Source organism: Canis aureus, chromosome 13 (assembly GCF_053574225.1).
Source record: "Canis aureus isolate CA01 chromosome 13, VMU_Caureus_v.1.0, whole genome shotgun sequence".
In the NCBI taxonomy this organism is placed as follows: Eukaryota; Metazoa; Chordata; class Mammalia; order Carnivora; family Canidae; genus Canis; species Canis aureus.
The window spans coordinates 62652507-62679112 of NC_135623.1; the positions used below are offsets into that span (position 1 = coordinate 62652507).

At 43.1% G+C, this 26606-nt stretch overlaps 1 protein-coding gene across 4 annotated transcripts in view; it reads right to left on the reverse strand.

Moving 5' to 3' along the window:
• Positions 1-26606, reverse strand: part of SPMIP2 (sperm microtubule inner protein 2) — a 117260-nt gene that overhangs the window by 25260 nt on the left and 65394 nt on the right. For 3 of the 4 annotated variants that reach the window (XR_013351124.1, XM_077846520.1, XM_077846519.1), the window contains exon 4: positions 6013-6202. Coding sequence is in view for 3 of the 4 variants with exons in the window: in XM_077846520.1 (XP_077702646.1) it covers positions 6013-6202 (190 nt within the window). In the remaining variant the exon portion in view is untranslated. Of the gene's footprint in view, positions 1-3492; positions 3790-6012; positions 6203-26606 lie in introns of those variants that run through there. The other variant, XM_077846521.1, reaches the window with a different exon arrangement.

Consider the following 26606-nt stretch of genomic DNA (forward strand, 5'->3'; position numbering starts at 1 on the left):
CACCCAGGGATCCCTTGCATGACTTTTAAATGTTCTGTTGGACATTCATATGGGTGAAAAACCTGTTTATAATTATCTAAGCAAAGAATTTAATTCTGCTTTGCCTAAAAGCCCAATGTGTTTTTCACATGATTTTAATATATGCGAATTTTCCAAGAATGCCGCCGGTTTATAAATCGAAGGAAGATTGTACTTTGTAAGATTCAGAATTTTTACAGGAATTAACATAAATTTGGAAGGCAACATTAACAACAGCTACTGTACTAGAATTTAAGTCATCCCTTTATCTGTCTTCATTTATAAGTAGCATTCATGGAGACTATATATAGATGCAAGCCTCTGCCTGCTTCATTTTATTTCTAGTGTTTCAATGTCTCCCTGTTAAAATACATTTTAATGTTATTTTTTAAATAGTACATGTAGGGCATTATATTGGTTTGTTTGAATTACGTGTGTAAGGAGGTTATTTATGAATTTTATTTTAGGAAAGTAAAGGGCATTATATAATATTTGCTATGTAAAGGATGAGATCATATATCTATAGTCTCGGGGTAAAAAGGTTTTAAGTAGAACTTTGTAACATACATAATACCATACTGAATTATGTTGTCATAATTAGGACTGTAGGGGGAAGTAACATTAGGTATTTCAAACTCCTTTCTGGATTAAATGAAAATTTCAAAAGCGTTTTCCATATTCCCTCAAGCAGCTTCAAAATCATGCCATTGATAAAGAATTTAAACACACATACACCCCACGTTGCTTTTTTCACTCCCTGGTGCCGGGACAGTTTTGACCCAGTTTTGACACCCGAGTGAGACAGGTACCGTGATGGTTACTTTATGTGTCTAACTTGGTTAGGCCTTGGCACCCAGGTACGCGGATCAAACCCCAATTGTGGAAGTTGCTGTGAAGATATTTTTTAAAGCTTGGTTGAAACATCACCTCCTTTAATCCTTATCCATCCCCTCGTGCATCCAACAAATCCCGGGTGCTGGGCACCGTCCAAGTGCACAGGATATTGGTGGAAAAAGTCCGAGCTGAGGGCGCAGGTGTGGAAGGGGGCGCAGAGTTACGACAAAGCACCCCGATGGCATCTGGGCCCGAGCCAGCTACCTGGGGACCCCCCCACCGGTGGAAGACAGAGGGGCGCCCCTGGTGGCCGGAAGGGAGGGTAGGGTGCTCACCACAGGCTCCAGCGTCAGGTGTTGTTAGGACCTGGTTTCCAGCGAGCAGGTGAAGGTTCGGGGAAGTGACAAAACGCTGCTTCTACTTGGGGGCCGACTGCCGCCGACCACTCAGCAAAGTGACCTCTTGGGGTCCCGCTGACCTCGGTGCTCCCCCACGACCACGTGAGCGCGCCATCACCCCGCGCCCCGGGGGCCCTGCTGGAGACGCCGCCGGTTAGCGTGGCCGCGCCCCAGACGCGGGCCGGGTCTTGGGGCGCCTGCCTGGGTTCGAGTCCCGCCTCGGGCTGCCTGCCAGCTGTGTGACCCCGGACGAATTCCTCGACCTCTCTGGCCTCGGGGGGTTATCCCGGCGGTGGAGCGGGGCCCCCGGGGGTGCGGACGGCCGCGGCACAGCGCCTCCTGCCGGCCGGCCGGACGCGGTGCTCTCCCCGCGGGGTGCGGGGCTGCGGGGCTGCGGGGCCGCGGGGCCTCGCCGCTGACCTCGGGCTTGGCGGAGACCCGCCGCGGAAGGCCACAGGCGGCGCCCGGCGGGGGGGGCGGTCCGGGAGCTCCCCGCGGGGTCGGGCGCTCCTGTGGCCGCGCAGCCCTCACGGACCCTCTCACCCACAGCCCCGTCCTCGCGTCCTGTCCTCCTGTCCCGGGCCGGGGGCTGTGCGTGCGTGTGTGCGCGTGTGCTGGGCCTGGCCTCCTCCGTGCCAGTCCTGTCCTGGGCCGGGAACGAGCGTGCAGGCGTGTGCATGCGTGTGTGTGCGTGTGTGTGCGTGTGTGTGCGCGCACGCGTGGGTGTGTGCACGCGTGGGTGGTGGGCTTGGCCTGCCCCAGCGCCCCCACCCACCCGCCTCCGCGCAGCCGCGGGCGGAGCTCTGGGAGCGAAGCCTGTAAATGAGCAGCTTGAACGGCTGGAGACAGAGGCCCGGCGGGGAGGGGCTTCCACCGCCAGACGGCCCCGGGCTCCGCCTCCGTCCGGGCTCCGCCTCCGGCCTCCACCTCCGGCCTCCACCTCCGGCCTCCACCTCCGGGCTCCATCTCTGGGCTCCGGCCTCGGGCTCCACCTCTGGGCTCCGCCTCCGTCCGGGCTCCACCTCCGGGCTCCGGCCTCGGGCTCTGGCTTCAGGCTCCACCTTCAGGCTCCACCTTCAGGCTCCTGCCCTCGGGCTCCGGCCTCGCGCTCCGGGCTCGGGCTCCACCTCCGGGCTCCGGCCTCGTGGCGGCCCCGCGCCCCGCCCCGCCGCCCCCGACGGCCCACGTGCCGGCCGCGCTCTTCGGGCCTCGGCGGCGAGCACCCCCGGCGGGCACAGGGAGGGCGGCAGTGAGGGCCGAGCCCCGGGATGGCGGCAGGAGGTCCCCCGGGCCGCGCGCCCGCCTCGCTGCGAGCTGTGGATCCGCAGCCCCAGGCCTCCCTGGCGCCTCCGCGCTTTCCCGGGGGCGGGGGCGGGGGCGGGGGCGGGGCGGGGGGCTCCGGGGGTCCCGGGGCGCCAGGGCATCACCCCCGCCCCTCTCTCGCCTTCTTTCAACCCCTCATTTCGCCCTGAGTCACGCAAACGCCTGGAGCCCCCTCCCTGCGGCATCAGGCGGCCGATCCGTCAAGTCCCTCCAGGATCAAAGCGTCCTACAGTCACTTGGTTGGGAAGCCCGCCCGGGGAGTGAGCCGCCGCCCGTGCCCCTGCCCCTGCCCCGGCCCCTGCCCCGGCCCAGGCCCCTGCCCCGGCCCAGGCCCCTGCCCAGGCCCCCCTGTGCGGGCTCCGACTGCAATCCCGCGTCCGGCCCTCCAGGGCGCTGCCACCCAGGTGCTGCCCCGGGACCCCGCTTTGCCTGGGGGTTCCGCAGGGACATGGATCCAGCTGAATCGGGACCTGCCCTTTCACTGGATCCCTACGTGATTGATAAGCATGTCAGAATTTGAGAATTACTGCCTTTGGATTCGAGGTGAGTGAATGGACGGTGAGGGGAAGGATGGATGCACCAGTGCGCGCCTCGGCATGAAAGGAGGCAGCGAGAACCTCTGCAAGCCAAGGAACCGGGTGGGAACGGACGGACGGTGTTAAAAGTATCTGGCATACGCGTAAACTTGACAACACTTAAGTGGCCATTATTTAGGTGGGGGGAAAAGTGAACCAAAAATCAAGAAGGGACAATAACATACACTAGAAGATAGGACTTTACAAAAGAGAGATTTGGGGGAAATACAGTGGAAGAAGTAGTTTAGAAATGTACAGGATTTGTGAGCATGTTGTTTAGGACGAATGAATACAAGAAGAATACACACTGTTAAACATAAATCGCACTTTTAGAAACACTGTGATTAATAAGCTCCAAACCTAGGTTTATAAGGTCCAAACTCAAGAATGGGACTATAAGATATCCCCACTTTCAACCACCTGTCTTCAATGAGAAGGATTTCCCACAGATCTCTCCCAACTCCATTGAATCACTATTCACTCTATTGAGGCTGCTTTCTGTGTGTGGTTTGGATTCTTACAGCATAGGAATGGAAAATGTGCTGGCGTCCCAGGTAAGTATAGTCGTGGCAGCCACTCGTTGGTGGCTGGTGTAAAACATTGTGTTGGAGGCTTTACACACATTGTATTTGCTTTGGAACCTGTAAGAACAGTTGCTTCAAGTTATTTTCCATGAAGAGTTCTATTACAGCGGGGCAGGCTTGACTACTTACTGAAGTATCACCCACGAGCATCCTGTGGGATGGTCCGAAAAATGAACTTAGAGAAAAAGTTCCTAATATGTATCTAGAAACTTAGAAGAAAGCCGAGTGTATGAAAAGAGAGATGTTTCTTTGGATGATACAGTATTTTGTCGATCTCTGGAAGGGAAAACATGTGAGCAAGTGCTCAATTAACCATCAGGGAGTTAAACTGACCTCAGGTGCCTCTGATATGATGCGTTGAGAGTGACACGATATGGCTTAGCTAAGATTCCTGCCAAAACACATAACCTGAATCTACTCATGAGAAAACATCAGATAAACCTAAATTAAGAGATATTCTATGGAACTGGTCTATACTCTTCAAAGGTGTCAGTGTTATAAAAGACCAAGACTGAGGAACTATTCTAAATTGAAGGAGACTGAAGAGACACGAGGACTAAATATAATACATAGTCTAGATTGGATCCTGGATAAGGAGAAAATACAAAGGACAGTATTGGGTCAATCAATAAAATTTGATTATGAGCTATAGGTAATAATATCATATCAGTGTTAAATTCCCTGGATATTATCATTGTATTGTGGTTATATGAGAGAACATTTTTGTTCTTAGGAATACACCCTGAAATGTTGAAATGTAAAGAAGAATCATGTCTGCAATTTGCTCTCAAACGATTTGGATGGGATCCCTGGGTGGCGCAGCGGTTTGGCGCCTGCCTTTGGCCCAGGGCACGATCCTGGAGACCCGAGATCGAATCCCACATCAGGCTCCCGGTGCATGGAGCCTGCTTCTCCCTCTGCCTATGTCTCTGCTTCTCTCTCTCTCTCTCTGTGACTATCATAAATAAATAAAAAAATAAAAAAATAAACGATTTGGAAAAAAAATGTGTATATGTGTGTGTTTATGTGTATATATGCGTACACACACATTTAGAAAGAAAACATTAATGCAAATGAACTGGCTGTTCTGAGTGAAGAATATCAGAGTTCACTTTGTACTGTTCTTGCATCTCTTCTATAAATTTGAAATGATTCCAAACTGAAGAGTCTTTTAACAGATTTTTTTTTAATGCACAAAAATATCTCAGTTGGGTTTAGGCGAATGATAGAAGGGGGCATTTGGGATCATTTAATCTATGATTGCTCTAATCCTACACAAAATTAGTTCAGTGATGGAAAGTAACTAGCCCAAGCCTGCTCCACACACATTGCAATAAATCATTTCATTTGGACCCAGCCCAAAAATCAGACCACAGAGGAATGTTAGCAGCTGAACTGCTCCCTTTTTAAAAAAATACAAAGTGCCTCTGGGGTCAAGACCTACCAAGGAGGACTTCCATGGCTCCCTCCCAGACTGCTTCAAATAGATATAATTAATTGCTAATGAATCAGATCTCTGGTGACAGAGGGCAAGCAATATTCTAGGGAGTTGGCACGATTCTTGGATGGAGCAAGGAGACTTCTCATGTAGGAAATAGGAATCTCTGAATTAAACCAAGCTATCCCATTCCCTTTCCAGCATGTAGTCATAGTCAATATTGAAATACTGGATGACTACAAAGTGCATTTTGCTGTGGGAATTTGTAAAAGAATCCAGGAAATAGTTATTGATTTGTATATACTTACACATTCTTTACTTGATTCTCATCATCACTTTATTAAATATTCAATACAAATACCAATTCCCCATTTTACTTCTGGAAAACCCATATAGGGAAGTTATGCAACCTGCTCAAGATTTTATAGACAATAATGAGAAACTCTTGAATGTGGAGTGGTATGCTCTTACTCTGCTAACCAGCATGCACGAGTTTTGACAGGGGTTATAGATTTGCCTCTGAGTCACACACTGAGAGCTTTCTCAGGTTTTGCAAATCAAGGAGATGGCTGTTTTCTCCAGGTTTACCCGTTTGAGAAATCAGCAGTTGTAGGGACTGAACTCTACAACCTCTTGTTTTATTTAGCTATAAAATAGGAATAATACCTGCCCCTGCCCGCAGTATGGACATGACATCACTGTTAAATTCCAAAATGTTCTGATAAGTTAAAAGGAGCTGTAAAACTGATTACTAGTCGTATTACTTCTAAATCACATTCTCTAATTCATGTTAAAGTAATTTGATGTTTTCTGTGATGATTCAGAAAAGCAAATGATCGTACCTCCTCCTTTCCTGGCAGCTTGGGCAGCGTAGGTGATCTGGACGCTCTTGGCAACATTGCTGTGCTCTGCCTGACAAGGACAGCTCCCTGGGAATTCCTCTGGTCGGTGTTCTCATAATCACCCATGTGCCAGGCAATAGAACCACGACTGTATTTTCCTTGTATATCCATAATGTAAGGTTTCGGTTGCCTGAAAGTGGAGCAAATTGGTTGGTTTTCAAATTGGGAAGATCTGGAAACAAGGCCACTAGATTTCAGATCATTGAGATGGTCTGTTCCTCTTGTGATCATAGGTGATATTTAGTCATGTGGCTTGGGAAAGCTAAGGACCCGAGCCATCAGCCCGTGTCTGAGAAGTTTCTAGGTTCTGCCAACCCCCGTGGGTGTCTAGCTGGGGAAGCTCAGGAAACTACCTCCCAGGAGAGATGCTTATCTAGGAACCTTGTCGATGATTCACCTCTGCATCATAACTGACCCTCCTGTCCTTTAGAGCCACACACGCAAGATGCTGAAGGTGGCATGGCGTGTTCAAGCTGAGACCTCGAGTGTTCTGTAGGGCATGGTCTATCCATTTTGAGAGCTTAGGGGAATTCAGAAAAACACCAGCTTCATGATTCTAGCCTCTGGGTCTGAACAATATGTTAAAGGAAAGATGGAAGCTTCATTCTCTTTCCCTGTTGAAATCCTTGTCTAGGGTTCCAACATCCCTAAATTAGGATACTGTTTAAATCCTGCCTTCCCGTTATAATGGGCCAGCCCTGGGGGGAAAAAGCAAAACAGGATCATAGGATGGGATTTGCCATCTCATTTGGAAGTCCCTCGTTCTGAAGAGCCCTCTGGGTGCCGAGAGCCTCTTGGCCGCTGAGGCCAAGAATCCTAGAATCTGAGCATTGTGGGTTCCCGGGTTCTTTAGACCAAGATTGGTGGCAGGTGTGCATTCCCTTCGCTCATCCGAGGCCCGCGCGCTTACTTTCTGGGTGGCAGCAGTGCCAGGTGGTGGGACGCGGCAGGAACGGAACAGGTCTCTATTATCACAGAGCTGACCCACCAGGGCGACAGGCGACAGGCCGCCAGCAGGCGGGTAGGCCGGGGATTCGGGGAGTGGCACGAGGAACCCGCAAGCCAGGTAAGGGCTAGAACGTGCCGGGCTTGCTGTTTCCTGGGGGTGGGCTGAAGAGGAGGAGGTATCCCTTGAGCAGGGAGCTCCGTGAAGGGGGAGCTAGCGGTGTGGGGTGCAGGGTGGGGGGTCAGACACCCCCCCCACTCCCTAGAAGCACAGAGCCCCGCTGGGCCGCAGCTGCCCGTGGGCTCCCCCCCCCCCCCCCCCCCCCCCCCCCCCCCGACACCCCGGCCTTCAGCCTCACGTCCAAATTCCTTAGCACAGCGCGCAGGGGGGGCTGCTGCTGCTGTTTGTTTTTCGTCTGTTTTCTTTTTTTAACCGGTCTGCCCACATGGGCCTTTCTGGCCTGAGCTCAGCCCATCCCTCCCTGCAGACTCCCACACAGTGCTCCGTTGTGCGCTCAGCCTTCCCCCTGTGAGCCCGCTCAAGCCCAGCCTTTGGCTGCAACTTTGCTTTTGCTTGTAATTCCCTCCCCCTCCTCTCCTGACAAACCGCAGCCGAGGCTTCAGACCTCACCTTTTCTGTGAAAGAAGACTCCACGTTGCTGTCAGGCGGCGCTTTTTCCCCTTTGATAGCACGTTGTATTTTGGCTGCTTTTGTACAAACGATTAGAATCTGCTTAAATGTTTAGTGCAGAGGGCTCAGGCCCTCGGAACTCAGGGCTCCTCGAAGAGCCCAGAATGTGGCTGATTGATCCGAGGATCCCCAGTGCTCATGACCTGGCGCGACCCAGTGACACTCAGCTAGTCTGTGGTGGGTGGGCTAGCCGGGAAGGCCGGGAGAGGATCAGGCCTGAGTTACTGTAAACGTTCTTTCCCTCCCACTCCTCTCCACTTGTTTGCTTCTGCAGCCTCTTTTTCTTTTTTTAAGATTATTTTTATTTATTTGAAATAGAGCAAGAGCAGGGGATGGGAGGGAGGGGCAGAGGCACAAGGAGAGGGAGAAGGAGAGGAGACTCCCCACAGAGTAGGGAGCCCAATGCAGGGCTCCATCCCAGGATCCCAGGATCATGACCTGAGCCCAAGGCAGACCCTTAGCCAATAGCGGCCCTTCTGCACCTCTTTTACCCTCCCACTACCAGCAGGTGTGTCGCAGTGGATCCCTAGGGTCTGGTTTGTCTGAGTGTTGTTATTTATAAACACAGATTAATAGCTGGGAATAATTTCAGGAAAGTTTAAAGGACAAGAGAACTAGTAGGTAGTATGTATGGAACAAGCATTGTTTCTAGTTTATAGTAGCTCGATTAATGATTCATAGGAGAAATATTTCATTAAAATGTGCCACATTTTCTTTAAAAAATAATGTATTACAGCCAAAAGTAGTATTACATGGTATATATTAACTGGGATTTAAATAAAAACTTGAAGAAAAACTTGAAATAAGTTAATAAAAATAATTATAGAAGTAATTATACTTGAATAGAAAAGGAAAGTCCTTGCACGTAGTCAGATATTTTATAAGCTTCTATTTTTAAATTCTGAACACCCTATGTCCCTGAATCTTGAATCTCCAGGAACAGTGGAAAGCTAAAAATTAGTTGTATTTCAAAGAGTTAAAAAATCTTACAAAAATAATAGCCATATCAACTATGGAGATTTACACACAGTATATTGAACTTACAGCTGAGCCACAAAGGTCAAAAGTGGTAGATCAAGGAGCAGAATGAATTGGAGCATAAATCCTAGGCCATCAGCAATGATTTGATGTTATACAAACACACACACACAGATAAACAACAAAATCAAATATTCTTAGTATAACAATCTTACTATTCTTATGTTAAGTAGATCCTTAAGGGTCAGATTTTTTTCTTTTTGAAGTACTTCCAAACTTACAGAAAAGTAGAAACACAGTACAAAAGCTTTTATGCCTGAACAGCTTGAAAGTACATAACTGACATTATATCCATCATCCTCAAATACTTGTGTGTTAATTCCTACAAATAAGGACACTCTACATAATCTCAATATAACCATTTAAGTCATAGAAAGTCAGCACAAGTAATAAAAGCAACAAGAGACAAATGGGATGATACCCAACTAAAAAGCTTCTATGCAACAAAAGAAGCCATCAACAAAGTGAAAAAGACAATCTACAGAATGGAAAAATTTGTTTGCAGACCATGTATCAGCTAAGGTATTAATACCCAAAACATAAAATTCATACAACTCAATAGCAAACAACAACAAATAATAATCAAATTTAAAAATGTGCAAAGGATCTGAATAGACATTTTCCCAAAGATACACGAATGGCCAACAGGCACATGAAAAAATGCTCAACATCACGAATCATTAGGGAAATGCAAGTTAAAGCCACAATGAGATATCCTCTCATGTCTGTCAGAATGGCCATGATCAAGGCGATGGGTAATAAATGTTGGTGTGGATGTGGAGGAAGAGGAACCCTTGTGTACTGTTGGTGGGAATGTAAATTAGGACAGCTACTATGGAAAAGAGTATGGAAGTTCATCAAAAAATTAAAAATAGAACTACCATATGGTCCAGCACTTCCATTTCTGGGAGTATTTCCAAAGAAAACAAAAACACCAACTCAGGAAGATTATCTGCTCTCCTATGTTTACAGCAGCATTATTTGCAACAGCCAAGACATGGAAATAATGGCCATCGGTGGTTGGAGGAATAAAGAAGTTGTGAGATATATATAGTGGAGTATTCTTCAGCCATAAAAAACGAGGAAATCCTACCATTTGTGACAACATGGAAGGGTCTTGAAGTCACTCTGCTAAGTGAAGTAAGTCAGACAGAAAAGACAAATAATGTATGATCTCACTGATAATGTGGAATCTAAAAACAAAAACTACCAAACTCATAGAAAGAAACAAAGAAATCAGACTTGTAAGCAGAGGCGGGAGTCGAGGGGAGGAGAAATTGGTGGAAAAGGAGTCAAAAGTTATAAGCTTCCCGTCACAAGATAAAGAAGCACTAGGGATGTCATGTGCACCAGGATGATTATAGCTAACACTGCTGTGTGATGTAGGGGAAAGCTGTTGAAAGAGCAAATCCTAGGAGTTCTCACAATTTTTCTTTTCTTTTTTTTTTTTTTTGTATCCACATGAGATGATGGATTTTAACTAAACCTACTTGGTAATCCTTTCACAATATATGTAAATCGAACTATTGTGCTTTACATCTTGAATTTATGCAGGAATGTATGTCAATTATTATTCCCCAGTAAAATTTTAGAGAAAAACAGAGGAAGTCAGAAAATTAACATGTTTGTGTTGCTACTACCCAATCCTCAGACACCATTCAAGCTTCCCAATAATGCCTGTTTTGCAAAAAGCTCCATTTAAGAATCACACGTTGCATTTAGTTTTCTCATCTCTTTAGTCTCCTTAAATCTGGAACACTTTCCCAATCTTCCTGCAACTCTCACGGAGCCCTGATACCTTGGAAGAACACAAGCCAGTTATTTTGTAGATGTCTTCAATTTGGGATTATCTTCTATTTTCTCTTGATTAGATTCAGGCCATGCACCTTCGGCAGGTATAACACAGAATGACAATGGTGTGACGTGTCCCATTATGAGCAAGGTTCACGAGGGTCATTTGATTCGGGTGGTATCTGCCAGGCTTTTTTGCAAAATTGCTTTTCCCATTGGTTGTTAGTATTTTGTGAGAAAATATTTCCAAGTTATGTAAAACCTTTATTCCATGTCAAATACTCAATTAATTAATGAACATCAGTATGGACTCATGATTTCCTATTTTATGCAATGGGCTATAATCCATTCATAACATTTATTTTGATGCTAAAGGTGTCCCAGATTTGGCCAGAGGGAGCTCTTTCAATCTTGCTTCTGTGCCCTTTGGACTGCCCCCATCATTCTTTGGGCACTTACTGTTTAGCACAAAAAGATGTTCTGGGTTCATCTTTCCGTTCCCCAGCCCTGCAAAAAATCCATTTCTTGAAGGAATTCTGTTTCCTTTTAGTGGAAAATGGTTTTTAGAAACCAAGATTGAGGTGGTAGGCATTCCTCTCAGTGTTGAGATGTCACTGACACACAACCTTCTCAGCATTACCCAGGGCTTATTAGGGGGTTTATTCTAGTTTTCTCCCATTCCATATTTGCAACTCTCTTGTCCCACAGTGAAACACCTGATTCCCATTTTATGTATTTACTTATTTGATCAGTCTTCCTGTTGATAACCAATGTCTCACTGATACCACCAGCCCCTCCACCTTATGCGTGTTCTCCTCACCCCATTTGGGATCCAATACCCCAGCCCAGGATGCCCTCTTGCAGTCTTTCTCTCCTTACTCTGGAGTACTACAGTTTGTCTCAACATTTTTTGTTAAAAGAATAATGTTTAAATAAAATGTGTCAATTCTGGAAATGAGATTTCTTTCTCCTCCCTAGGCATGGTGTTGCTGTTTATTGATTTTGGTGGTTGTTTAATGATTTTCCTGGACTAATTATCTAAATTTTGTCATATGTGCCTCCTGAATTTTCTGCTTGGTTAGCTTAGTGGCCAGCTAATGACTGGATAGAAATTTCTTTTTTTTTTTTTTAATTTTTAAAAAAATTTTTATTTATTTATGATAGTCACACAGAGAGAGAGAAAGAGGCAGAGACACAGGCAGAGGGAGAAGCAGGCTCCATGCACTGGGAGCCCAACGTGGGATTCCATCCCGGTCTCCAGGATCGCGCCCTGGGCCAAAGGCAGGCGCCAAACCGCTGTGCCACCCAGGGATCCCTCTTTTTTTTTTTTTTTTTTAAAGATTTTATTTATTCATGAGAGATACAGAGAGAGAGAGAGAGAGAGAGATGCATAGACACAGGCAGAGGGAGAGGCAGGCTCCATGCAGGGAGCCCAACGTGGGACTCGATCCCGGGTCTCCAGGATCACACTCCGGGCTGCAGGTGGCGCTAAACCGCTGCGCCGCCAAACTGCTGCGCCACCGGGGTTGCCCCCTGGATAGAAATTTCTTACAAGGTCTCAAATCAAGATGCTTTCTGGTCTTTGTGTGTGTTGAAGCATACCTTCAATGCTCTGGCAGGCAGCTTACAACTCCACCTTAGCCTTCATTTCCTGCTTGCATAGAGCTTTCAAAATTAGCCAAAGGTTAGAGATTAGGACTTTCTCAGTTTTTTTTTTCTGAGCATGTGCACAGCACTGCACATGTTCATAGCTTTCTCGATTTCTAGGAATATGTTGGAGCCTTTCAAAATCCCCTTCGGAAATCTCATTTCCCAGTTTCTCATTTTAAGGTTTTTAATCTGCTCCTTCTTTGCCCCAACTGGTGTCCCCTCAGACACCTGTGGTATTAAACAGTTGCTGCTGATGATTTTCGATCATCATTTGATGATGAATGCTCATGAGATAGAGCTATTCACGCAGAGTCTGGTCAAATAATGACAAGCCCTAAGAATGGAGTTTTTTCCAGGGATTTTCAGGATGGATCAAATGTGACATTTCTCTGAGCATGAGTCTTTTCAAAGAGCTTTAAACCCATGTTTCTCCTCCAGTGACTAATAGGCTGGTAGTTTTCACAGCTACTATGGTTGTGAGGCTCTTGGTTTTTTCAAGGCAACCATGGAGCTGGGAAGGGAGGATGGGAATAGAGCAATTTATTTATTTTATTCTATATTAAGATTTTAATTTTAATTCAAGTATAGCTAACATACAGTGTCTATTAGTTTCAGGTGTACAGCATAGAGATTCACAATTTTATACATTACTCAGTGCTCATCATAAGTATACTATGATATCCCCATCACCTATTTCCCCCATCCCCCCATCCTCCTCCCCTCTGGTAACCATAAGTTTGTTTTCTATAGTTAAGAGTCTGTTTCTTGGTTTGTCTCAGGAGAATAGAGCAATTTAAATTTAAAATGCCCAAAGATCATTGTTCTTTCTGAGATTGGGTGATTTTTCTTTAATAAATGCTTCATGGATTGTTGGAGGCATTTGTTTATTAACTTCCAATGTTTTAAAAAAATTAGTTTTGATAGTTTTTGCCACTGTTCTAATTTCTTCTTGGAGAGCATATTTTTGGAGGTCCTTACTGCACCATTCCTAAAGTGCTTCCTAAACTAAATCATTTTAAAGTGTAATGGAGACTCACTATTTAAGGAAATATTGCCTGTGTCTTCTGTTTCCACTTCTTCATTTGCACCTCCTCCATATACTGCATTCTGCTTTGTGTTGCCATTACTTCATTGTGATGATTCTTACCTCGGCCAACAGCAACCTCCTTTCCATCTGCTAAATCAAATCATCTCTTTTCAGACTTTCTAGTATGACTTCCCAGAAGCATTTGCAATTGTTGACATTATCCTCCTCCCACTTTTCCACTTGGGCTCTTAAAGCTTTTTATGTCTCTCCTCTTCTCGTTTTACTTCATCTATATTTCTTTTAGAAGAATCTTATTTTTTGCTCCTTTATCATTAGTATTCTCCCAGAATCACATCCATGATTCTCATCTCTTGGTGTACTACCACCCGTCTCCAAACCAGGGAATAGCATTTACATCCAGTGATCCGACTAACATCAATATACTGATATTTAAAATTTCTACTGTCACCTCTATAACTTAAACACAAATTCCAAACTCCTTACTGATCATAGTACCGGGTTATCTCATAGCTGGTAATAATTCCTAGCATTCATGAACATATATGAGCTTCCAGACACTATACTAGTTGCTTAATATGTATTACTTCTAATTTTCATAATAATCCCATATGGTAGCTATCATTTTCTGTGTTTTTACAGCTGAGGTTAGATTGGTTAAGTAATTTATCCAAGATCAAACAGTTAACAAACAGTAGAGCTGGGACTTGAACTCTTGAACTCAGAGTTGTTGGATTCTAAACTTATGCAATCTCTCTCTTTTTTTTTTTTTTAATTTATTTATTTACGATAGACACAGAGAGAGAGAGAGAGAGAGAGAGGCAGAGACACAGGCAGAGGGAGAAGCAGGCTCCATGCTGGGAGCCCAATGTGGGACTCGATCCCAGGTCTCCAGGATAGTGCCCTGGGCCAAAGGCAGGCACCAAATCACTGAGCCACCCAGGGATCCCCAACTTATGCAATCTCATCTGTAAAATAGGAATACTATTATAATACTCCTTTTTATGAGAGTTACATGAATTGATACTTATAAAATGGCATTTAACACTGCATCTGGCCCATGGTAAAAACTTAATAAGGTGTTGGCCATTTATTGCCTCTCAACTCATCTCCGCATCCATATGTCCTATCCCCCACTCAAATACCTCCTCCTTCCTATATTCCTGTTTTGGTCAATGACATAACCAAATACCCAGCCGCTCAGAAGAGACCATCAAAATTACCTTTGACTTTTACATCTCCTCCATTCCTCCACATTTAATTGGTTGCCAAGTCTCACTGAGTCTTTCTCGAAACTATCTTGCATTCCCACCTCTATCATTCTGGCTCCTTTCATTGTGATGATTACAATTCACTAAACTTGTCTTCCTTCCTTCGGTCTCCCCATTTTCTGTTCCATCCACTCAGCAAACACTTTTCTACACCCATACTGTGCCAGGTACCCTTTCTAACACACAGATTTGATGATATCACTTCCCTACTTAAAAACATAAAAACAACAGTTTGTTGCCTACAGAATTAAGCACAAAATCTTTAGCATGGAATTTGAAGCACTACACAATCTGGCCCTTGTACTGCGATTCCAGTCTTGCCTCCCACCACACCCCTAAACCAGTACCCTGTTTTAGCTACACCAGACTCCCAGTCACTTCCTCGGCACATCATGAAGGTTTACTCCTCTGTGCCTTTGCTTATGCGATTCCTTATGGCTAGGAGTTCCTTTCCTAGCTCCGCCTCTACGCCCTCTTTTTGATTTCCCATGCAGCCTTCATAATGCAGCTTGTGTTACCTCTCCTGCAAAGCATTGCTGAATAACTGCCTGGCCTTCAACAGCGGGCCACAGTCATGCCCTCCTTTGTTCCCCTTACACAACTATGCTGTTCCTACCTATTATACTTGGTGTCGTCATGGTGACTCTAAGTAAATCTGTAAGTAAAGGGAAGGAACTGTTTCTTACTTTTTTGTTTTCAATGTCTAGCAGAGTTCCTGACACAAAACATGTTTGCAGTCAATTTTGCTTGCTTCTATATATAAAGAAAATGCTTGGGATCCCTGGGTGGAGCAGCAGTTTAGCGCCTGCCTTTGGCCCAGGGCGCGATCCTGGAGACCTGGGATCGAGTCCCACGTCGGGCTCCCGGTGCATGTAGTCTGTTTCTCCCTTTGCTTATGTCTCTGCCTCTCTCTCTCTCTCTGTGACTATCATAAATAAATAAAAATTAAAAAAAAAAAAAAACTTAAAAAAAAAAAAAAAGAAAATGCTTTGTCATTATCTCCAGCAAGAGGGTCTGTGACGGTACATGATAGATGGTTTGCAGTGAGGTGGAATTGATTTTAAATTCATACTCTCCCGGGGTACCTGGGTGGCTCAGTGGTTGATTGTCAGCCTTCGGCTCAGGACGTGACCCTGAGGTTCTGGGATCGAGTCCCACATCAGGCTCCCTATGGGAACCTGCTTCTCCCTCCACCTGTGTCTCTGCCTCTGTCTCTCTGTGTCGCATGAATACATTAAAAGAAATTATACTCTCCTTTTGCTATTTGAATTTTTAAAACTGGGAGCATATATTATTTTTATAATAAAACATGTCTGAGTTTTCCTTAAAAAATTGTTGGTGACTTGGAAAATGACCCAAATTTTCCTTGCAGCCTGGACAACAGAGAGATGGGCTGAGAAGATAAAACAGACTTTAGTGCTAAGTTAGGAAGTGACTGGCTGGGCCTCACTGACGTAACTGTCTAAAGCTGTTGGGACAAACAAATGTCATTTAGACACTTCTGCCAGAGAAAAAACTCTGGATAGACAGGACAGGGCTCTGCTAGGGGCGGAGCTCTGCTTGGTCTTCAGGGTTCCCGCCTTTTGTGACTAGAGTTGGACCTGTAGGAGACTCCGGGGCAACCACTTTGCTTCATGACCACACAAGTCAATGAAGTCTCAGTATGTTGGTGAAATAACCAGCCTGAATTAATATGTTTACTTCAATGGATCAAAGTAGCTGGTTATTCTGGAGATTGACTACCCAGCATCAGTCTTGCCCAGGAGCAAAACTTTTTCCACTATGTGGACATCTTTTGGATTCCTTCTGGTTGGCTAAAAATAGTGCTAATAAGTGGTAAAATTATGGTCTTCTGGATTCCACAGTGAAGGAAACAAATTACTGACTGTTTGGGTTCCAGTGAGTCAGTCTGGTCGCCTAATATAGACCCAGAAAACAGTTATTCACTTGAGTCTCAAGTAGAGAAGTATGTGGAAACTTCCCTTGAGAGCCTCAGGATTTTCCATACAGTGTCCTAGAGGGATGGAGCTGTGCCTATCTAGCCTGGGAGGAGACCGGGGCTGTATCTGGTCAGCGTATATGGTGACTGGAAAGCAGGTTGACCTATTTTCTGAGCACGCTAGTTACCTTAAATGTTTGCTTTCTCACAGTGTCATTGATTTCTGCTCTTTCTGTTTCCAGAAGTACTCAAAAGCCGTTGATGGCACATGGAAATTTTTAAGAAACACATTTAGAAACCATTTGGCAGGATCTCTGCTTTCTGGGAGAACAGGCCTTCTTTCCCTGTTATTTTCTCTTTGGAACATTTGCAAGAAAGTAAGACCCCTCTTTTTGAAAGATCTTTCTGAATTTATGGTGTCATCTATACCTAAGGTCGGAATCTGCCAAGGAATTACCATTAGGGCTTTAAAGATGTTTTTAATTGTATTTTTCCTTTTCTGAATTGGCTTTCTACATAGATGGAGTGGGTGTTCCTGCTGACACAGGCAGCCACATATGTCGTGTGATTTCAGAGACACCAGCTGCCTGAGAAAATGCTCCCTTCGACCCTCCCTTGCTGTTTCCTTTTATTCCACAACCAGAGACCCAGGCTTCCAGTGCGTATGTTCAGGGAGAGGCACTAGAAGGCATTATTACCTGGGCCTTCCGGAAAGAACGGATCTTGAAGAGGCAGTACCATAAAGGAGGAACTGAGGAAATTGGGGTGTTACGGGTCAGCTTTAGCCATATCCTCATTTAGTTAAGTCCAACCTTCTTTTTTCTTTTCTTTTCTTTTCTTTTCTTTCTTTCTTTCTTTCTTTCTTTCTTTCTTTCTTTCTTTCTTTCTTTCTTTCTTTCTTTCTTTCTTTCTTTCTTTTCTTTCTTAGATTTTATTTATTTATTCCTGAAAGAGAGAGAGAGAGGAAGAGACGGGCAGAGGGAGAAGCAGGCTCCATGCAGGGAGCCCAATGTGGGATTCGATCCCGGGTCTCCAGGATCATGCCCTGGGCCGAAGGCAGGTGCTTAACCACTGAGCCACCCAGGCTGCCCCCGACCTTATTTCTTAAACATTGATCTTCCTTCTCTCCCTGCCCCTATAGAATCATGCACAAATGACGTTCTGTCTTGTTTTCAAAAGACCTAATCTTAATCCTCCAGGTTAACACTTACTTGATCCTAGATCAACAGCTGTCATAGAGCTGATTAAAAACATGGCATTTTCTGGGTTAATTTATATTTGAGTGAACAAAATGAATGTTCAATATATATACAGAGAGAGCAATTATTAATAGAGAAAAATTTAATGCTGATAGAATTTACCCTAGGTTAGCTGTTGCCCAGGAGATTCTTACTGACTGAAAAGAAAAAGAGACTTATGAAAGAAGCTAATTTTTAGTAATTCATATCCAAAGGAGCTTATAGAGATTTATCTGGAAGGCATATGTCATGCTTACTTATTTCATGTTCTGTCTTCAGGATACTAGGAAAATTGAGGTGGTAACGTAACCTATTTAAGATAAATATCCAAAGAAATATTCAACCGGATGATTAGGACAATTTGAGGTGATTTATAGCATCGAAGATCCAGAGCTATTTATCTGCTGATCCTGTCCTTAGACAACTAGAGTCCTAGCTAGAGTTTATTGACTGAATACCTAGTGTGTGTGTGTGGCAGTGTAGCAGGTCCCCGGGGCAACCATACAGAAAGCTGACAGTGTATGTAAAAGCACACATGGCAGGCTAATGTCCATCCGTATATGAATAAACAATTGCTTATTTACTGCTGTACCTGTAAAGGAGTAAAATGGTTACTAAGAAATTATTTAATTACAATAAACTTCATGATGAAATGTAGAAGACAAATTTTTGTACTTGTTTGAATCTTTTACTCTTGCTAAATAGTTTTCTCCTTCCTCGAATAGCAAAAATGCCTACGATCAGTTTCATGCCATTAATAATTCAAACACAAATTTATTAAAGGGGTCTGTGTGTCTATGGGCACAAACCATTTGCAAAGTAAACGGGATTATTTAAATTTATAAACGAAACTGTGTAATTCACACTAGTACGAAACATATACTGTCTCAAGGATAAAAATGAAATTGTTTCCCAAAGGAGTGTTTGGGAAAACACGAGAAGTCTCCCCAAGCTGCCAGTGTATTTCAAACATAAGAATATTGCTTAAGAGCTATTTTTAAAAGACAGAAAGAGATCGCTAACTGTAAGAATATTTTTCTTTTAAGTAGAAAAAGCCCACTCTTAGACTTTCTTCTAGAGGGAGAGCATCAAAGGCTTGTGCAGTTCTGTAAAATTACACACACCATATGCTTCAGACCTCAGATTGTGATTGTTTTGGTTTGATTTATTGTTTTATTTCATAGGAAACACAACCACTTTATTCCAAAGGCTCGTTAAACATTCCACCACTATGCTGAAGTAAAGAATTAATTGAAACAAGAAAGATTTCGCATTGCCCTAAGTGAACACTTTTTCATGACTTTGCCAGATTGTCTTCTCCGAGCTCCAGAATATGAAAAATGCTGTCCTTGCCACAGTGATGTCACCAGCACGTTGCTGGATGCCCTTATGGGTGCCAGCTGGGCTTCCCGTTCCACGGGTTATGCAATCTGAATCAAACATGTTGTCTTCCTGTGCGGAATGACATACTCCAAAAGGTTCCTGTTGCCAAGAGCGTGTGTCCACAATGTAGAAATACACAGAGGTGTTTATTGACTCTCATTCTGTATTTTTAAGTGATTTATATGAAGTGACTCGTGCACATGGCCTCGGAGGCAGCTGTCCAAAATCTTACCAGAAATGCAGCATATTGGATTAAAGAGGGTCACCTATTAGGAATGTCAGATATGATTCCCGAGTTGCTAGAGCTCTGGGAGATTTTATATAAGACATTCGTGAAGAACGTCTGCCAATTTCAGCAGCTCAGGACTTCTGACATATCAAGTCCAGGGCTTCTCTTCATTCTGATGCTTTCTGGCCATCACTTACTTATCTGTGTGAATACCAGAGAATGGCAAGGAGAAGGAAGGAGAGGAACATTTATTTTAGCTGCTTGGCGGCAATCCAGGTGTAGGTTAGTTGGGAGACTCTAACAGTACTGACTCAATTTAGTTTTGGACAAGTTTATCTCTCCAGATGGTGAATCTTGACCTTCATTATCTAAGGAGAAAGTCGATACAATTTCTTTTTAGTTACTCTGGAAATTTGGATATTATACACGAAAATGGACAAAATAGTTTAAAGACCCCTAGGTACCGGTCACCTAACTTTGAACACTTTCAATTTATAGCCAATCTTGAAATTTCATTTCTATCCTACTTATTAATCTCCCCCCACCACGACATCATATCTCTCTGGTATGACTCTCAAAAATTTAAAAATTCTTTTTCTTTAACATAACCACAATGCCATTCTTTCTCAAAAAATTTTAACAATTTCACTGTATATTCAGCATTCAAAATTTTAGTTGCCTCATAAGCACTATATTTTTGAGAGTTAGAAACAGAATCCAAGTAAGTTTCACACCTTGCAATTGATTGATAAAACTTTTGAGTTTCTTTTCATTCATAGGTTCTGTTTCATCTCTTCACTCCTCTTCCTTCTGCATCCCTCCCTACAGCCTTCTCTTCTCTCTTCTCTTTCTAGCTATTTGTTGAAGACACTGGGCCACTTGTCCTATGAAACTTCCCACAAAATGTTTTTCTGACATCTCCGTGATGTCATTTAATGTTTTTTTTTGCTGCCATCTTATTTCTTTTACATTATTAGTTGGATTTAGAGGCTTGATCTAAGTCAGGTTGGGTTTTGGGGGCAAGATAGCTATATTAGTTTGCTAAGGTTTCCATAACAAAGTACCACAGACTGGGTGGCTAAAACAATAGACATACATTTTTCTCACTATTCTGGAGGCTAGAAGTCCAAGATCAAGGTGTTGGCAGAATTGATTTCTGAGGCATCTCTCCTTGGCTTGTAGATGGTCCATCACCTCCCTGTGTCTTCATGTGGTTGTCCGCACGTGTGTGTGTTCAAATCTCCTCCTACAAGGACGTCAGTCATACTGGATTAGGGCCTAACCTAATGACCTTATTTTAATTTAATTACATCTTTGAAGACCTATCTCCAGATACAGTCATAATCTGAGGCACTAGGGGTTAGGACTTCAACACATTACTGTTGGGGAGACAAAGTTCAGCTCATCATAACTTTCCAGGTGGTGTGCTCTCCCATCAAGAGGTACATAATTCTGATCATTTTTCTTCTGTGATTTTGGTAGCCATTGATGATCGGTCCCTAGATTCATTAATTTCTTAGCGTTTGCAAAGAGGTGATACCCTAATGCTGTTGTGCCTTCTTTATTAGCTAAGTTACTATGATTTTTAAAAAGTCATCTCATCTTCCATTTGGTTTGCAGTGGTACAGTTAATATTAGAAAGGCAAGGTTAATATTTGATTTTTTCCTTTTATTTACCTATTTTTATTTTTAAAATTGTATTTATTTTTTAAAGATTGATTTATTTATTTGACAGAAAGAGAGTGAGCACAAGCAGGGGGAACAGGAGAGGGAGAGGGAGAGGGAGAGGGAGAGGGAGAGGGAGAGGGAGAAGGAGAAGAGTAAGGCTCCCTGCATAGCATGAAGCTTGATCCCAGGACCCTGGGATCATGACCTGAGCTGAAAGCAGACACTTAACTGACTGAGCCATCCAGGTGCCTCCATTTTTAAAATAATGAGTTGACTTATGAAATCCTCCAATGTGGCCAGTTTGTTGTGGTTTTAAAAGTAGCCATTATGAATTCATAAATGTTTGTGTATATGTATATATGTATGTATGATATATATTAATATCTTATGATTATTACCCTTTTCTTCTAGTTATCCTATTTTTGGCCAATGGGACTTTCTTCAAGTTTGGCTCCTAGGTCCCTTAGACAAGACTATAGCAGTTTTGGATAATCTGGTATGGCATGATGTACTATGCTCATGTTTTCCATTTCCTTCTCCAGATCTAGAATCAGCCATTTCTCCAAAAGTCTCAATTCCTTTTAGTGGAAAGAGTATTTGAAGAGTAGAATCTGGGGGTCCCTGGCTGGCCCAGTCAGTAAAGCACAACTCTTGATCTTAGCATCATGTGTTCAAGCCCCACATTGGTTGTAAAACTTACTTATAGATAGAGAGAGAGAGAGAGAGAGTAGAATCTGAGTAGTAGAGGAACTGAGTTAGTTCCTATGTCTAGGCCTTCAGGGTGAATAGAGCAATGAAAAATATATATATAAACACATACAATCATACATATATGTACATGTATATCTTCCAATCACATTCAGGGTTTATTTTTCAGCTCTTTTATCTTAACATCTGTATTTCCTTTCTCCCACTCCAGGAATCCTGGTACTCAACCAAACCGGGAATGATTAAATAAGAACTTTACATACTTGCTCATTTGCTTTATCCCACAATACACCCACAATGGAGTCAGAGTAATACCACCAACACTTCCACCAAGCTTTCTGCTGTTCTTTTTGTTCTGGGAACATACCCCACCAGAGATTTATACTCAAATTACTGTGCTTTAAAGTCCCTTGGAATATTTCCTCTCTATAGGTTAAACCATCAACTGGGTACACGTCTAGGTTTTTTTCATATTTAAATTATTTTATAAATGAAAGGTAAAGTATAAGGTACCTTGTAAGATATGTACATGGTTCCAAAGTCAAACCGAGTGTGGAACTAGTATGGTTTTCCTGTTCTTTTCTTGTTACCATGTGCATGTAACATCCAAAACAAACAAACAAACAAAAAGGTTGAGTGGTGTCATGGTAGATTTGCAGGAAGAGGTGAAGCCTGAATCATGTCCTACTGAACAGCTGCAAAGAGTGAATTACATTCTGGGAGAAACTGTCTTGCAGGCCTTAGCTCAGCCCAGTGAAGAAAACATTTGTTCTTCCACCCACCATGTAATTCATCTTTGAATTTTAATGAGTTAGCCTTTGGGCTGCTAGACAGAAAACAAGCTGCAGCATTCTGTAAAATCCTGCCATCTTCATACATTGCTATAGAAGCCAGAAGTGAAAAGCATTTGTCAAATATGTGGTAATGTGCCCCAAGGTAATGTATCTGAATATGTGAAGCTCCACCTCTGATTCCAACTGATAGCATCTTGGAATCCCACTACAGCAGTTCTAGAAGCTAACTCCTACCCATTCTTCAAGCTCAGGGGACTTTATGGAGCCTTCCTGATCCTCCTTCTAAGTGATTTTTTAAAAAGTTTTTATTTATTTGAGAGAGATAGGAGAGAGAGAGAGAGAGAATGAATGGGATGAGGGGCAGAGAGAGAAGCAGACTCTTCGCTAAGCAGGGAAGCCCCATGTGAGACTCAATCCTGGGACTCCAGGATCATGACCTGAATCAAAGGCAGACGCTTAACCTACTGAGCCACCTGGGTGCCCCTCCCTCAAAGTTTTGCTTCCTAGATACATGTTTTCTTGCACCTTCTAAAATACTCTCTGTTGTAAAAGGCATTGCACTTTGTTGTTACACTTTGTTAAGTATCTAAACACAGCACCAGACCTAGTCAGGCACAAATAGGGAATCAATAAGTACTGACTGACTCAGGATTTCTATCACTGCATCCTAATATCTTCTGGTATGATTATCTGTTTATGTGTCTCTCCCCCCTCATATGATAATTTTCTGAGGGCAGGAATTGTCTTACTTCCTTGGTATTACACTTGTCCGTCATTTGGGTGGAATACGGAATAGGGTTGAATTAGAATCCTTTAGTATAAATACAAGATGCTCTTGAGGATCATATTATAAGTATGAGGCACCATTTATAGATAAAGTGATGAGGGGAATCCCTGGGTGGCTCAGTGGTTTAGTGCCTGCCTTTGGCCCAGGGTGTGATCCTGGAGTCCCAGGATTGAGTCTCACGTCGGGATCCTGGCATGGAGCCTGCTTCTCCCTCCTCCTGTGTCTCTGCCTCTCTCTCTCTCTCTCTCTATCTCTATGTCTATCATAAATAAATAAGTCTTTAAAAAAATAAATAAAGTGATGAATAATACACTCAAATTCCCAGGCTACAGCCTGATATCTGTCCCCTCAGACTATATAAACATAGTTCAATGTTCTTGTATAGTTCATTCTGTATTATTTCACTTTAAAAATAGCTGTTTAGTCCATCTTGGATTTGTCTTTTTGTATGTTATGTGGTATAGATGTAATTTTACTTGTTCTAAAAGGTGAACCAGTTGCCTCAATTCCAGTTTTTCTTGGATCCTGCATCAAGGTGGATAACTCTTCCATGGGACATTGGACATCCTTGCTGATATAGAAACGTAGTCTCCAACCTCTGCAGAACAGCAAGGTCTTTACTTATCTTTAGTGCACATCTTCAGTAGCTGCCCTAGACTTTCCTTGTTTTCTCAAGGCTTCTACACATATCTCATTTCCACTATTTTCATCAGTCCTCTAGAGGACAGAGCCTTGCACACTTCACGGACCACTGAATTGTACACTTAAGAATGATTAAAATAGTATTTTTATTATGTATATCTTACCACAATATAAAAAAATCTACACAAAAAAAGACCATGGAGAATACTGAGGCCTATACTCAGGTCTGCACTCCTTCAACTACCACTACAATGCCTACTCCACGCTTACATGTACAAGAACATCTCCACCTACATAGAAGGAAATCCTGTCTCCTTCCTTTTAGTCTCTTGGAATGAGGGGGTTTTTCTCATCTGGATTCTCTCTATTGACCTGGGCCATTGACTCACCGGCTGCATCACCATTTACCCAAGAACATTGCTTCATAGCAGTGAAGCCTTCTCTAGGATAACATTTTTCCTATCCTAAAATAGCCTACAGTTGGCCCATCATCTCTTCTAGTTACTATTTACATTTTCTTTTTTACCTAAAATTTTCAAAACCATGCCTGTACGTGTTGACCCCACTTCATCTCCCATTCATACCTCAACCCATTGCTACTTGAGCTTCCATCCCTGTCCTCCTTCCACTTCTCCCAAATTGTACTGTTTGTTCTAGTCTCACTATGGTTTCTGATGACTTTTGTCTACTTCTTTCAGTGGATATTGTTCAATTCACATCTTATTTCACTTTGGACATCTGATTCCCCTGGTTCTCCTCTGTTTCTTCTATGTCTTCTTTCATGGCTTTTCTCTTTTTTTTCCAAACAGTGAGAGTCTGAATTCCCTACAATTCTGTCTTTATTCTCCTGGTCTTCTATATTTTCATCCACTCATGTTTTTTTTCAGATACAACATAATTATAATGACAGAAAAAGCTCCTCAGCACAGCTCTTCCATGTAGTTTCATATATTTATCTATCTGCTTCTTACTGGATGTCCCACAGGTACTTTAAATCCACCTGAACTCATCATCTCATCACCTTCTTTTCTTTAATGGAGATGCTCCTTCTATGCTCGGTCTGAGTCGGTCTACTATCGGTTCATTCACTTAAACTAGAAATTGGGAGTTGTCACTGCCTCCATTATTACTTTCATCTCCTATATCTGATACCTAAGTCCTGCCAATTTTTTTTAAAGATTTTATTAATTTATTCAGGAGAGACACAGATAGAGGCAAAGACATAGGCAGAGGGAGAGCAGGCTCCTCTCAGGAAGCCTGACATGGGACTCGATCCCAGGACCCTGGGATCATACTCTGAGCTGAAGGCAGACACTCAACCACTAAGCCACCCAGGTGTCCCAGTCCTGCCAATTTTTGTCCTGGTTAATTCTAGACTTTGTTCTCGCCTCTCCATCTTAACTCCCATCCCTCTAGATTACCGTCATTCTCCTGGGCCTAATAGACTCCTGTCTGGTCTTCCCTGTCTCCAGTAATGCCCCCTCATAACCATGCCCTATCCAAAACCCAAACATGACTTTGTGACTTTGGGTACTGTGTAAAAAGGATAGGTGGATAAAATTTAAATTTCTTCTTGGAGTTATCCATCCTCTCAAAGTTAGAACTCAAGAGTGAACTTCTGAAACTAATATTACAATGCATCTTCCCTAACTGGAATTTAAGTAAAAACTTTATAAAGAAGTGAACTTATCTAACCCCTGATACAATTCTGGCTTCACCTGTCCCTGCACCATTCATAACACTTTGGGATCCAGTAGCACTGAAATATTTATGCATCCATCGATGTTATTCATCACTTCTGAACTTCTGTTACTGATGTCTGCTCTTAAAACACTCCTTCCCTGCATCCCTACTCATCCTCTATTGCCTAACTTCACCTTTTCAGACTCCTCCCTAGACATCCTCCCATAATTCCTCTCCTCACCCCTGTGTGGCTATAGCATTGCGCTGGCCATGTTTCAGAATTATCTGTATGTCTGTTTTCCCCACTACACTATGAGCCATTTGATGGAAAGGACAGTGCCCCAAACATATTTGTTGATTAATTGACTCAATAAATGAGTGGTTCAATTAAGGGCTATAAACCAAAGTCATCAGAAAAGCGTATTTCCTCCTTGAATATCAAGGAGACTATTTAATTAGTAAAATTTATGCTGAACAAGAGCCTTCCTTCTGATTATTAATAATTTCAAAACACCCCTGCTACAGGGACTCTTATGAAGTGTGTGTGTTTTAGTTTGTTTTGTTGTTTCTCCCAGTCTTTTAAATATCCAATCTGAGCACTGCTGCTCTTTTCCTTATCACTGTTCTCACTGAATGTTTGGGGAAACATACCAGTCATAAGCCTAATGATGACATCAATGAGAAATGGTATGCCACAGATAATAAATTCACCACTACTAACAGCTAAAGCTTTTTCAAACTCAAATTCTTTGAAATAGTTTGACTCCTTACCAGGAATATGGGAAATTTTTTTTAAATGATCACTCTCTTTAAAGCAGAAAGCAAATAATGTATCTCAATACAGTCCAGTGCTATTTGACAAAATTTCATAGAAGAGAATAAAATTATGAAAGAGCTCTCTTTCACCATACACAAAGATAAACTCAAAATGGATGAAAGATCTAAATGTGAGACAAGATTCCATCAAAATCCTAGAGAAGAACACAGGCAACACCCTTTTTGAACTCGGCCACAGTAACTTCTTGCAAGATA